We start from the raw sequence: 15397 nt of genomic DNA, 5'->3' as shown, positions 1-15397 counted from the left end.
CAGGCGTACCGATCAAAGGAAGTGTTGCATGTAGAAACATGGGTGCAAATAAATATTGGGACGTAACTCTACCTTCAGCGTCATGTCGTCTGAGCAGGAGGCCAGCAGAGTCCCCGAAGGGTCCCATTTAATGGCGTTGACTTCGTTCTGCAAACAAACAAACACACACACGTTTATCAGCTGCTGGAGAACCCTGTGTGTGAGTGTGTCTGTGTGTCTGCGTGAGTCTGTGTGTGTGTGTGCGTGTCTGTCTGCGCGTGCTTGAGTCTGTGTCTGCGTGAGTCTGTGTCTGCGTGAGTCTGTGTCTGCGTGAGTCTGTGTCTGCGTGAGTCTGTGTCTGCGTGAGTCTGTGTCTGCGTGAGTCTGTGTCTGCGTGAGTCTGTGTCTGCGTGAGTCTGTGTCTGCGTGAGTCTGTGTCTGCGTGAGTCTGTGTCTGCGTGAGTCTGTGTCTGCGTGAGTCTGTGTCTGCGTGAGTCTGTGTCTGCGTGAGTCTGTGTCTGCGTGAGTCTGTGTCTGCGTGAGTCTGTGTCTGCGTGTGTGTCTGTGTGTCTGTCTGCGCGTGCGTGAGTCTGTGCGTGCGTGTGTGTGTGTCTGTGCGTGTGTCTGTGTCTGTGTGCGTGTGTCTGTGTCTGTGTGCGTGTGTCTGTGTCTGTGTGCGTGTGTCTGTGTGTGTCTGTGTGTGTGCTGCTCACCGTGTGCCCTTGGAAGGTCTTGAGCGGTCGCTCACTGCCCAGGCGACACACATGAATACACATATCAGTGCTGCAGGAGGCGAAGGTGCTGTTGTTCTGCCAGTCCACGTCCAGAGCCGGCGCTGAGACACACACACACACACTTACATTCACTAACCCTCCAAAATAAAAGCTCCATTCAATTCAAAGAAACTGAATGGAAACAGAAACGTATGACTATTTTACAGGTGAATGTACTTCAACGTAATACTACTACTATTTTTTTTTTTTTGAGGGAACATCACAATTTTCTCTGTCTTTAAATTTGGACGCTAAAGCACAGATGTGTCACACTTTCTTTAAAACACATTCTTAATTTAATTGTTACTGTGGTGTGTCTTTATTTAATTACCACCGTTTATTCTGTATTAATTCCTACATCCCAGAAAAGTTCAAACAGACAGCACATAATTTGTTAGTTTCATTTATAAATTTAAATTTAACACCGTTTTTAAATATTACAAAATATTATTAATATGCCTATTTTACAGTGTATCAACAGTTTTTTAAAAATATGCATTTAAGTCACTTTTTATATTTTTATCTAATTCGTTACATTTAACTACTATTTAAATATAAAGAATAAAAAAAGTAGATTACTTATTTAAAATAAATAACAGAATTTGGAAATGAACTAAAACTGAATTCATAGAGCCTTCGAATCGTAATCGTTTATCAACTTTTAATTAATTACTGATATATTGCATAATCTCCACCATTTCAAATTATTTGACATGCCTTTGAACAACAAATATTTTAGCCATTAAAAAGAAAAACATGAAACTGTTTCACAGGCCCAACATACGGGTTAATAAACCTGAAAACAAATGTTAAAATCTCTTGAAATGAACGGCTGTAAAGTCACCTGAATGAAAGGGGAACTGCTGCTTGGCTTCTCCTGTGTGAGCGTCCCAAATGATTGTCGTCTGCAGCAGGAAAAAATATACAACTATTAAATTATATAACTATTTAAAAAAAAAATTGTCCCTCTGAATGCATGAATGCACAGCTCAAATGAGAAAAGCCCGGATCAGATACGGACCTTGTCCACTCCGGCGCTCAGGATGCTGTTGCCTTTCTTGTTCCACTTGAGTGCAAATATCGGTCCTTTATGCTGCCCGAGCGTGCTGCTGAGATTACCTGGTTAACGGGTTAAACCAGCTGGTTAAACGAGACACTCACGGCCTGCTCTGATGCCAAGAAATCACTTCACTTACCATCTTTTGTCCATATTCTTGCAAATCCGTCATAAGACCCGGTCGCTAGAAGCGTGCCGTCACTCTGGAGACAGAAACAAGACGCAATGAGGAAAGAAGACAAACTTTCAGCTCATTAGAATTATATCCAGGGGCCACGATGAATTCAGCCAGAGCCTAAACAGAGTAAAATTGACTTTTAAGGACCACGCAAGGGCTATTACATAAATGAGTGATTAAAAATATAATGCATTCAAAACTTAAATGTTAAAGCGATCTGATGATCATTCTTATAAGATGAGAGATAGTGCTTTTTTCCTATGATTTATTTAAAATATTCTTAGTTTCATAGGCAACAAATTAATATTAAAATATATTTTTTAAATATATTTCCCTGCTATTAGCCGATTTATTAATTTTAAATATAATTACATTTTGATTTATTTAAATTACTAAAGTATTTTAAATTAGCTGCAGTTATGTAATTATATTCAAATTTAAATACTTAAAATATAAAACAATAAATAAATCCATTTTTAAATCCTGTAATTTCAGAAGATTAAAGAGCTGAAACTTTTAATAGTGCTTAAATTAAGTTGGAGAACAAAATGAATTGATTTTTAAAATTGCAATTTCTCATGATTTTCTATTCAAATTATTTTAAGGCTGGACAAAACTAGGAAAAAGTAGCCTATATTAATTATCAAAGTTCAAGATTTATTTATTTGTTTAGTCTGGAGATCTCACTTAAGATTCCGTCATATTTCAAGTGATAAATAAAAAAAAAAAAAAACAATACACCAGTTCTATTGATTTCTATCAACAAAAAAATAAACTAATCTTGATTTTTTGGTGTAGCTCATTTCGTCTGTTTTTTGTAGGGCTGTCAAACTGGCTGAAAACCTAAAAATCTAATTTTGTGAATATATTTCAATTTAAAAAGCATGATTTCAGTCAAAAAAAAAAAGCTTCTGGCTTCTTCTCTCCCGACGCCACAAGAGGGCGCATCGGGCAAAACATTACCAGCGCATCATGTGTCTGATAAAAGGGCGTAATGTTTAAAATAATATACAGTTAAGTTGCTTCTAATTGTGTTTGTATACGCAGCATTTAATTCAAAAGGACCGAAATCCAAAAACTTTTTTCATGTAAAAACATGAGAATCAGAGGCAAGTAGAACTTCACACACTTTCTATGCGTGCGTCTTTCATGCAAGTTAAACAACGACAGACGTCTTTCTAGGAAATGACGAATGTGCACTGTGCGCAAGCGGCTTGCTTTCGGTCGTCTCCACATTAACCCTCTCTCAGCGATATTTTGAATCCACTGCGTTGAGCGGCTAAAACCGGACAGGTCCACAAAGGCGTCCAAGACCTACACAGAGGTCACTGCATCTACGCAAGCTGCCTGACGCACACCCAAACATCCAGTGTGGCTTTTTATTCAAGATTGGAGGATTATCGGAGCCTCACGTTCCAGTCCAGCGAGGTCACGTCTTTGTTGCTGGGCACGTCCTGACCTCCCTCTCGGATGCAGTGGCGCAGGACCAGCTGAGTCGAGTCGCCGCTGCTGTTCTCAATCAGGTTCCATATCCTCGCCGTTGAGTCTCCGGAGCTGCCGTACCAAAAACACAAATAAAGCAGCACATTTTCTACATGAGGGACATATCACCATATTTCCCCAGTTTATTGATTACATTGCAAATCTGCATGAAGTTTTCTGAACATGCACTAATTTTTGCATACACACAAACAAATGTAATAAACACTTTTCATCTTGATTCCTTTTTTTTTTTTTTTTTTTTTTTTTTTTTTTTTTTTTTTTTTATAAATACGATACATGCATTATAAATTCTGAATAATTTTTAGTTTAATATATTTATATATTATAATGTTAAAATAAAATGTATTAAATTAATAAAAATAAATGTAAATAAAATTCATAAAACTAATAAAATAACTAATTTATACAAATTAAAATTTATTAAAAAAATCTATATAATTATTAAATATTTAAAGTAAAAAAGTATATAGGTCTATCGTGTAATTATTGATAAACATTTGAGGAAATTCAAGCGATTTCACACTGGAGAAAAAAAAAAAAAAAAAAAAAAATAATGAGGTGTACAAAGTCATCACACCTCCAGCACTCCGCCCCTTGAGGTCAGAGGTCAGATGGACACTCACCCTGAGGCCAAGAGGTCAGTGACGGGGTTCCAGGCGCAGATGAAGACCTCCGACTCGTGACCCCTCAACACGGTGGCGGGAATCTGGACCTCGCTGTCCACCTCCATCGCCTCCACGTGATTATCTGAGAGGAGAAACAGAGAAAAATAAAACTTGTGCTTCTATAAAAAATAAAAACCCTCAAAGAAAACATTTTCAGCTGTTTTCAAAGTAATAATAATAATGATGATGGTAAATGTTTTTAACAGCAAATCAGAATATTAGAATCAATTCTGAAGGATCAAGCAAAAAAAAAAAAAAAAAAAAAAAAAAAAAAATCAGCTTTCAAAATGACAGAAATAATTTGCATTTTAAAATATATTCAAAAAGAAGAGCCATTTTAAACCAATTTATTGAAATGTAATTTTTTGGACCAAATAAATGCATATAAGTCCTGTGTTAAATGTCCTAGTCACTTGTCAATCTTATCCAGTTTAGTTTTAGTCGACTAAATGTCTCGTCTTTCAAGTTTTAGTTGAACATTTCAGTTCAACTGATGAATAAAACCAACAGAACATGGATGTATTTGACCTCATCTAGAGGAAGGACTTATTACAAGCGTTTTATTAAATATATATATATCTCTATATTTATTATATATATATATATATATATATATATATATATATATATATCTATATTTATTATATATATATATATATATCTCTCTCTCTATTTATATATATATATATATATCTCTCTCTCTATTTATATATATATATATCTCTCTCTCTATTTATATATATATATATATCTCTCTCTCTATATATATATATATATATATCTCTCTCTCTCTCTCTATATATATATATATCTCTCTCTCTCTCTCTCTCTCTCTCTCTATATATATATATATATATATATATATATATATATATATATATATATATATATATATATATATATATATATATATCTATCTCTCTCTATTTATATATATATATATATATCTCTCTCTATTTATATATATATATATCTCTCTCTATTTATATATATATATATATCTCTCTCTCTATATATATATATATATATATATATATATATCTCTCTCTCTCTCTCTCTCTCTCTCTCTCTATATATATATATATATATATATATATATATATATATATATATATATATATATATATATATATTAAATATATATCTCTGTCTATATTATGCAAACTGCTAAATCAAATTAAAAATATTACAACACTGAATTTCCCATTAATCCCAAACAGCAATAGCCTGTATTAAAACACCACATTTTTATCTTTTTGAACACATTTTTGTCTCGCCGCGTCGTAGTTTTAAGCCCATGGCTCCATTAGCATCTTCACGGAGTCAGGTTGAAGACGTACTGAGCGAGTGGGTGCCGTTCTCCTCTCCGTTGAGCGGCGTGTCTCCGTTCTTGGTGGCGTGAGACTGAGCCGCGCCGGAGCCGCTGGCTTTCTGCTGCTGGGCGAGTTTGTCTCTGAACGCCTGCTGTCTGGTGTGAACCACGTCCGGCATCACGGCATCCACCAGAGACAGAGACTCGATCGGCCGGCCGTCGAACACGGTGCCATCCTGAAACAAGACCGCGGTCAAACACGAGCCAAAGAGACAAGACATACCCTCCGGGGCTTGGATTTCTTCATGGTTCGTTAATTTAGGATATTTACATTCATTTGTAGTCTTTTTAAAATGAAATGATACAAAAATATAAATATCTCAGCATTTTTTTTTTAGTAAAAATGCTCTATTTTACTTAAAATAAAGATATTGACATAATAATAATAATAATAATAAATCAAAAATGTAAATTAAAAAAATCCACCTTTATCAACTGAAATTTTATTATTGTTGTTTTGACATGTTTTAAAAATTCATTGATCATTTCAAGCGCTTAAAAGTTTAGAGCAAGGTTGGTATAAACTTAAAATTATTATTTGAAATAAAGGATAACAAAAAAACAACAACCTAAAAATGAAATAAAATAAGTGGGTTTAATTTATATATTTTTTTAATAAATGGTCATAGAATTTCTTGTAAGAGAAAATAAAAATTTAAAGTGGCTTGACAGTGTTAACAATATCCTTGCTGATTATTTTTGAATACATTTAATTTAGTGCTGTGAAATGATCAATTGCATTAAAAAAAAAAAAAAATAAATAAAAAAAAATATTCTATATATATATATATATATATATATATATATATATATATATATATATATAATAATAATAATAATAATAATAATAATACACACACACAAATTATATTACATATAAATACATTTTAATATACGTGTATGTTTGAAAAACTTATTTTGGATGCAATGACTCAATTAATTGACAGGACTAATTAAATTTGTTTTTTTAAATTATGTAATTAATTGATTTTGCATCCTTTTGCAGATAAAGCCAGGTTGATGAAGACGATCACCTCGTTGATGCTGATCTCGGCCTCCACGTACTGAAGGCCCTTCTGCAGGACAGAGATGAGGGCAGCAGGAGGCACCAGAGTCCCGTTGATGTTCGACTGACTGATGTGACTCTCGATGCCGAACGTGAACGCCGAGTGAGAGAAACCTGCAGCACCAAGACACCGCAGCTTTAACACAAGCCCTGAGCAGATGAGCCCGGGTCACATCCCTTCCAGGTGCTTTACCTGACTCCTGCAGATATCTGTAGACCAGAAAGTTGACTTCATCACTGGTAATGCTCATCTTAGCTCAACCTCAGAGGATGAGCGACGCTGGAGCTCTCGGTCGGCCCCTGCGGAAACATGATATTCAGAAAATTAACATCTGACTTATTTTCTTCTGGAAATCACATGCATTATGCCACGGCCTTAAAATAAACACGCTTGTTAATCAGAATAAATAGTAACTGAATGTAAATTAATATCATTTTTATTCAGTTAGAGCTACTAAAATAGCTACAACGAAATGTATAAATATAAAAATTTTATTTATATATATATATATATATATATATATATATATATATATATATATATATATATATATATATATATATATATATATATAATAAATTTGTAAAACAAAAAAGTTACTTTATAAACAAAAATATATAGTAAATTTCAATACGTAGAATTATTTATAAAGCATTCTTTACTATATATTTAGTATTTTTTATTATATTTAATGCATATTAAACGCAATTTATAAGCATTATTTCTATATTTTTTTTAGCTACTTTAGACATTTGTACATGCAATGTTTTTTTTGTTTTGAAGGTTTTTAGATTCTCAGTCCCTTTTGCAGCAGAAGGGTGTAGTTATAAACACTACCAGCAGGGTGAGGAGAGCCCCGTGTCTTTATCAGGACCCTGGAGAGACTGTTTTCATCCAGTGTTCATTATCTGACACAAAGCAGCCCGTAAGACACGACCGTCTCCGCTCGCACGCCGGCTCTATACTAAAGAGGAGTGTAATTATGCAGCTAATGAACAGAGTCACGAGAGAGCCGCAGATAAACCAGACCTGGGGAATTCAACACGAGACGGCGTCCCTACAGACCTCTACTTCACACAGAGGACGACTGCATGCATACAGAAGATTACCACGAGAACCCAGCGACAGAAAACTACTACTACCATAATAATAAAGTACCGTACTTTGTGGAAAATAGGTCGCATGCGCCTATAAGTTACACACGCAGGGCAAAACGGCATTGTTAAGAGAGAAAACAAATATATACAGAAGAGGAGTAACACAGCAAATAAAATACTTAAAGATTATAAAATTGTCTCGCGTCAAATCAAAACATCTGAATTGATTTTAACAGACCAGGAGTGAAAAATATAAAAAGTAGGCTTGAATAAAATAGAAACAACAACTGTATTAAATGAGTCATTCTTGAGGAAATGAACGTTTTCTGTAAACGTGCTCGAGTTGAAACGAGTCTGGATGTGAGAGACAACAGCAGATAGACGTTTTCACCGGGGGAGAAGTTATTATATTATGATAATTATAGTAATAATTTGAGTTAAAAAAATAAAAATAATTAAATAAAATAAATTATAAATAAATATAATAAATATATTCTCCGGACCATTGAGATGTTTATTATCAGACTCATACTGACGGCACCCATTCACATCCATTACGGAGACACTTATACAAAGCTGATGACAAAAACAAACTCATCTTAATCTTAAATGCATTATACACTTTGCTTTGAAATACAAATCACAGAAAAAAAAAAAAAACTTTTAGATTCTAAAAAAAAAAAAAAAAAAGTACTTCTATTCCTGATAAACAGGGTGTTTTTTGGTCCTTTGGTCCTCTACTAAACACCGTCGTGTGACGTCAGAAGTAGCCCAATGTGATGATGGTGAACGAGACAAACAGCATCACAAGCGTTCAGTAATCTAACACACAGACGAGTGCTGAATCCCAGCGTCCTTGAGCCGGAGCCCGGGTTCATCACGCAGGATAAACATCACCTCGGACGCATCTGGCCTGCTTTCGCTGAGTAATGTGCTCCAGAAATAAACCCGGCGCTTCCTGAAGTGTGACTGAACTGCAAAGCGGCGTCTGATTACAGGAAACGGCTTCAAACAGCCCACGGCTCTCTCAGCAGCTTTACAGTCGGACTGTATTCAAAGCATAACGTAATATTTGATGCATTTGCTGGAGAACCAATGATTTTCAAACGGTGTCGTGAACAAAAAAAAAAAAATTTTAATAAATAAAAACACACCAAAATAATCTAAATTCCCAACGTCGCTTAATTCTATTTAGCCTGTAAAGTACATGCGCATTAATATAAATATTTATGAATCATTTTATTATTATTTCGGTCAATAAGGTTTATTGATTTTTATTATTTTTATCTAGTTAAACTAAAAAATTTGAAGCAACTAACCGCATTTAAATCTATTCCAGTTCGCATTTATTTCTAATAAACTAAAATGTTTTATTTACATGGTTATATTTTCAGTATAATAATAACCCTGGTAGAAAAAAATAAACGGCTGTAATGAAATGGTTAACGCCAGCAGGTCCTAAAAGAGAGATTAACAACAATCCTGCTGAATGAACGCAAACTAGGTTAATATATAAAGCGAGGATGAAATCGTCACAAACGTGGAGCCAGAAGAAACCGCGGGAGTGATTGATGTGGAAATCAGGACAGGCGAAGCTGCGGAGGCTCTTTTTCTCCTGGCTGGTCTCCTCTGACAGATGTGCTCAGGATCTGCAAACAGCAGCCATTTTCTCCTGAGCGCCGTAAAAACACGCGGCTCGCAGGAGACTGAACCGAGGAGGAGCGTCGAGACCATTCCCTCCTGCTGCCGTGTTCATTCCTGGACAAACCAGAGCCTAATAAAGCAGTAGAGCTGTACGTGACGATGGGTTTTAGGGCATTCATTAACCGCTTACTACCGTCTTTTCAGCAGATTCTCATTAAATCACCGTTTAAAGCTGCTCTGAATCACACGAGTGCTGTATAAAGGACTAAAAACTTCAACTGAAAGCCGTTTAGATGCATAACATCACTGTGATTGAAATTATATATATATATATATATATATATATATATATATATATATATATATATATATATATATATATATATATATATATATATATATATGTGTGTGTGTGTGTGAAAAAAAAATTATATTATATAATTAAATATTATTATATTATATAATTAAATATAAATAAAATTAAATATATAAACACAAACACACACACACACACACACACACACACATATATATATATATATATATATAAAATAAATAAATGTATAAATATAAAAATACATTTATATATATAAAAAGAAATACATTTATATAAAAATAAATAAATAAATATAAAAAAATAAATAGATAAATAAATATAAATATAAATATAAATAAATATAAATAATTTTACAAAAGCGTGCACAGAAGCAGATCAGCAAATGCAGGCTGATTTTCTTCAAACAAAACCATTTAAGGTAAATATTGAATTTAAATAAAGTCGCTCTGAGCGAAGACAAACATTCATCTGCAGTGACGGTTATTAATGATTTCAACACAGAAATCGTATCAAGACTCACATTACAGCCCTTTCACGTCCAAACACACACTTAAAAAAAAGTCATTAGTTCTAGTTACTTCTCACAGATGGTAACTAACTCAATTAAAGGAACTAATTACCAGGGAAAGTAACTATGGAGTTTCTTAAATTAAAAATAAACAACCGGCAAACTCGGATGCACCTAATATTAAAATGTTAAATGGATGAAACAAGACACTAAATATAATAAATTATTATTATAAAGCATTGTACATCTACACTATTTATCTACGGACATATAGCAGCAGTCAGTCAAGAATTTATATAATAGGCTATAAATATATTATACTCATATAAAGTATAAATGCATATTTATTTAATTATAATCTAAAACTACCATGCATTCTTCTTCTAATTAAAATATAAAATGCACTAAGGATTAATCTGCTGGGTTCGTGAATATTAATCACGCAGTTCACTTAAATTGATTCGCTGGAATCAAAACAGGGATGATAAGTGCCAGCCAATAAGATCCTCTTTTGCGCATTATTATCCGCCCACTGGCAGAGAAACCAGCAGTTTTCTATATATATATATATATATATATATATATATATATATATATATATATATATATATATATATATATATATATATATATATATATTTTATCATAATACATTCTAGACATTTTATTGTCAGTAATGGTAACGCCGTTTGTCTGATTAAGCATTACTGAAATTAAATAATAATAACACAATTAGTAAGGCCGTTATTCCCATCACTATCAGTATACACTGCTTCGTAGGATTCAATGACACACACACATCTCCGTGCACACAACAGTACAGTGAGAGCAAAAACACGTCTCCATCGCCTGCGTTTATTTGATCGAAAACGAACAACAAATCGTAAAATATTCACGCCGTTTTCTACACGAACGTTTGTGAAACTGTCATTTATTTCTGTGGGGCGAAGCTGGATTTTCTCAATCGGTGTCGCTACATTTTACGTTTCATTTCATAGCTACGTTCAGCTCACGAATAGATAGATAGATAGAACGTCGAAAGGAAAGCGGTTTAACGGAAACAGAAACGTCTTCAGTGGCACGCTCCAATAAAATAAACTATTCTCTAGATTTCATCAGATTTGTTGGAAACTCAACGCAGCGGTCGAGGTTCGATCGGAAACGAGGGTTGTCTCCGTCTCGGAGATGCCAGGACGGCCTAGTTCTTCTCTTTCAGAGGGATTTGTCTTTGCGGTGAACGGCGAGGGCTTTGCTCGAATCCTGGAGAAAATCCCAAGACCACAACTCTCTCACTTCAATCCCATTAGCCCTCAACTCAGTCGACTCGTAACGACGCACAAATCTAAAGCTGTTCGTACCAGCGAGGATGAATGAAGATTAGACACGACATCAAACGGATCTGAATCCATTAAAGACGTTAGCTCTATATGTCGTGCTGCCTGTATTGTAAGCCTTACTCTCCGTTTTGTGTTTTATTCATTTGTTTTTCTGCTTCGATTTTTCCAGATTCAATAAACCATGCAATTTAGAATGTATTCCAAGTTTAACAAATAATAAAAAAAATAAAATTTGCATTAATTTTTTCCTCATTTATTTTTTCTAGATTTCTTTTTTTTGTTTGTTTTAGTTTGACAAGAAAAATTTTAAAGGCACGTCTGATCAAGTAAACCCATAAAACTTGAAAAAAAAAACGTATGAAATGTTTACTTTTTAAACGCGTTGCGCATTTTAATTTTTCTAGATTCATCAGCAAAAATGTTTACATTTTATTATGCAAATCAAGAAGTGCTCAGAAAGGAGCCGCACCGCAGTAAACAGGGGGAAATAATAAAAAAACGAGTCTAAACGATGACAAAATTCAATATCAGTAAACTACCGCTTTAAGAAATATAAATAAAAAGTTCAAAACAACTTCAAAATTTAACTCAGTTTGTTATGAATCCTCTAGATAAAGAAGTATTTAACACATCGTTTAATCTCTACGTCCCGCGCAGACTTTCTCTTCTAGAAGCCTTACGTTCAGAAATACCAGGCTACAATGAAAACGCTTTAAAAACACTCACTATTCAACTCAATTCTAATTCTACATGACCGTCTTTAAACGTAGAATCCGAAAAGAAGTGCACTTGAAAACTCACGGCCTTTCTTTACTGCCAGTAAAGCGTCTAATTCTGACGTCTGGTAATATTTAGATGCAAAAATCTTGATTCCTCAGTTAAAAAAAAACAAACAAAAAAAATAGTTGATACAAATGAATCAATAGAAATCGGAAATAAAACGGCCCAGCCCTAGTCAGAGATTAGTAACTACGACTTTCATCATAATATTTCCAACCTCACTAAAACACGCTGACTTAGTAAAATTAGTCACCGTGTGGGTAATGTGTACTAAACTGGTTTAAGTAATTTGCTTAAAAAAAAAAAAAATATATATATATATATATATATATATATATATATATATATATATATATATATATATATATATTTTTTTAAGCACATTTTTTTGACTGTAAATGTGGAAACCCAGTTTTTTTTTTTTTTATTATTTTGTCTGTTTCACAATTTTTCCATATTAAGCACACTATAAACATTTTAATTTCCCTTATTATAAATATTTGTTCCACTGTCCTAAATACTTATACACTAATAAAAATATATACTAATACAAAATATATATATATATATATATATATATATATATATATATATACACACTAATACAATATATTTGTGTATATATATATATATATATATATATATATATATATATATATACATATATATATATAATAATATAATATATATATATATATATATATATATATATATATATATATATATATATATATATATATATATATATATATATATATATATACATATACATATATATATACACATACACACACACACATACACACAGTATTTAAAGAAGTTCAAAGTTGTCCTAAGACAAGAAAAGTTATTATTTTAGGACAACTTTGATGAAAGGAATCATTTTAAAACCAAAAAAATCATTTTTATGAATCATTTTAAAACCTGACTACTATATGTAGATGTGTACACACACACACACACACACAGTTCATTTATCTTTAGTTCATTATATGTCTTATATTTCCAGATCATTAAATATTCGGGTCAAAGATGTAAAGATTAAATAAATTAAAATAACTTCACAAGGTGATTTCGTGTCCATAGAAACCCACTTAGAATCTACTTTTGATGTTTCAAAAAAGTTTTGAAAAAAAAAAAAAATGTAAGAGTCTGGTTGAAATGAAGAAAACAAACAAACAAACAAACACTACTGAAAACAACAAGCTTCTTCTGACTAGCACATGCTTAAAAAGCGCGTTAAACTGCACTGCGTCGAGTGAAAACCTCTCCTTGAAGACAGAGGTGCTTTTTAAAAGTGTAAAAACACTAAACTACCAAAACTAATCAGAGTCTGTCAGGATCCAGCGGCCGAGATCAACAAGTGCCGGAGGAGTTCAGTCACTGCGCTCAAACTACTTCCGAAAAGTATGCTAGTACGCGAAAGAAGCTAGCCCTGCTAAATCAGTTCACGTGACACAGTGTGTGGAGATTTTAACTAATCAGCTTTTTCCTCACATACACATAATTTTTTTTACAGTTGGCTTTGGTCCGCATTTGAGAACACGAGATGTTTAAAAGTGCGTTTTAGCGAGCGCGCTTTTACCGAAGCGTAACAACTAGCACGAGAAGTGAACTATCTAGTGTTCCCTAGTAAGGCCGGCTCGGCCCCTCCCCCACCCCCAGCACGCGCCGCCGAATCTAACGGCTTCTTTAAGCGCGTTTCGGCACAAAAACCGAGCAAGAAAGGGGTTACATCGACCGCTCGTCGGCCCGCGGCGCTCTCCGGGGGTTTAACGGGCGGAAACGAGACTTGAGCGGCGTTTGGGAAACTTCATTCAAACACGAGTTTCGCCACAAAAGATTTCCAAACACTTAGACGCGGGGAAAGTCCGAGCGAGCGAGGGGTCGCCTCTCCTTACCGCCGAGGATCGAGTCGCCGCTTCTCTTTCACTCTCACCGGGAAAATATCCTCCAACTTCAGTGTGCGAACCGCGACTTTGCGCCCATCTTCGGTCGGGTTTCCCCTCAGCCGCTCGGCTCGCTCTTAGTCCGTTGAAAGGTCGACGGAAGACGGCGGTCGGGGTCTCGTCTGCCGAGGCGGACGTTCGGGGGTCGATCCGGTGTGTTTTTAGACAAGTTTCCTGTGTATTTCTCGCAGAAACGTAGCGTCGGAAGACGGCGGCAGCGCGCGCGCGCACTTACTACGGCAGAGAGAGAGCGCGCGCGCGCGCGTGAGAGAGAGCGGCCGGGCGCGTCTCCATACCTAGTGAGCGCCCTATCTAGGCGACTACACTATCATACTACTCTTACTAATTCTGCAGTGTATAGCATTTGTATTTTAAGCGCGTTAAAACAGCAAGACGTTTTAGTTCAAATTTATTTAAAAAAAGGCCTTTTTTTGTACAGTAAAGCATTTTAAACAAGTTAAAATGCTAAACTATATATAATGTAGTAGGGCATTTTGTATTGCATTTGTTTTAAATGTTTGATATTGCATTTTTATAGAAAGTTAAGCTTAAAATGTCCTTAAAAATTACATTGAATATTATGAAGTATTTAATAAAAAGTTAAAATGCTAAATGATACGTAGCATTTTAGTAAGAAATTAAATAAAATGCTAAATTACATTTATCGTAAGCGTGTAAATCGTGAGACGTTTTAAGGGAAAATGTCATTGTAAACTACGTTACGAATATTTTAGCTAAATTAAATTCAAATGGGAATGTATACAGTACGTTTTAAATAGTATGGGTTTTGTACAAAAATCGAATTAATTCTAAATAACATTTATTTTAAACCTTAAATAATAAGACTTTTGTATAGTACATTTTATACAAAATTTAATTTAAAAATGGTAAATTTATTTGTATTTTATTTATATATATATATATATATATATATATATATATATATATATATATAATACAGAATAATATATATATTTAATATATTATATTTTATATTTTTATATATATATATAAATTTTGCATTATTTAAATTCAATTTTGTATATATATATATATATATATATATATACACATACAAAAATTAATTTTAAATTTTATTTTAAATTTTAAATAATTCTGCAAAGTAAAGAATTTTATGCAGAGTTAAATTA

At 33.6% G+C, this 15397-nt stretch overlaps 1 protein-coding gene across 2 annotated transcripts in view; it reads right to left on the bottom strand.

Annotated features, from left to right (window-relative positions):
• LOC122333024 (F-box-like/WD repeat-containing protein TBL1XR1) overlaps positions 1-14499 on the bottom strand; it is a 19786-nt gene extending 5287 nt beyond the window's left edge. The window contains exons 1-11 of one of the 2 annotated variants that reach the window (XM_043230521.1): positions 14237-14499; positions 6787-6893; positions 6562-6707; positions 5496-5703; positions 4114-4237; positions 3400-3541; positions 1949-2012; positions 1774-1871; positions 1597-1657; positions 693-814; positions 73-147 (exon numbers count right to left, since the gene is read on the bottom strand). In XM_043230521.1, the coding sequence (XP_043086456.1) occupies positions 73-147; positions 693-814; positions 1597-1657; positions 1774-1871; positions 1949-2012; positions 3400-3541; positions 4114-4237; positions 5496-5703; positions 6562-6707; positions 6787-6844 (1098 nt within the window). In that variant the 5' untranslated portion in view covers positions 6845-6893; positions 14237-14499. Of the gene's footprint in view, positions 1-72; positions 148-692; positions 815-1596; positions 1658-1773; positions 1872-1948; positions 2013-3399; positions 3542-4113; positions 4238-5495; positions 5704-6561; positions 6708-6786; positions 6894-14198 lie in introns of both variants that reach the window. The other variant, XM_043230520.1, reaches the window with a different exon arrangement.
• Between the last annotated feature and the right edge of the window lie 898 nt (positions 14500-15397).

The sequence above is a fragment of the Puntigrus tetrazona genome, unplaced genomic scaffold (assembly GCF_018831695.1).
Source record: "Puntigrus tetrazona isolate hp1 unplaced genomic scaffold, ASM1883169v1 S000000173, whole genome shotgun sequence".
Lineage (NCBI taxonomy): Eukaryota > Metazoa > Chordata > Actinopteri > Cypriniformes > Cyprinidae > Puntigrus > Puntigrus tetrazona.
The sequence above is the reverse complement of the archived record's forward strand: the minus strand, read 5'-3'. Positions and strand labels throughout refer to the sequence as shown.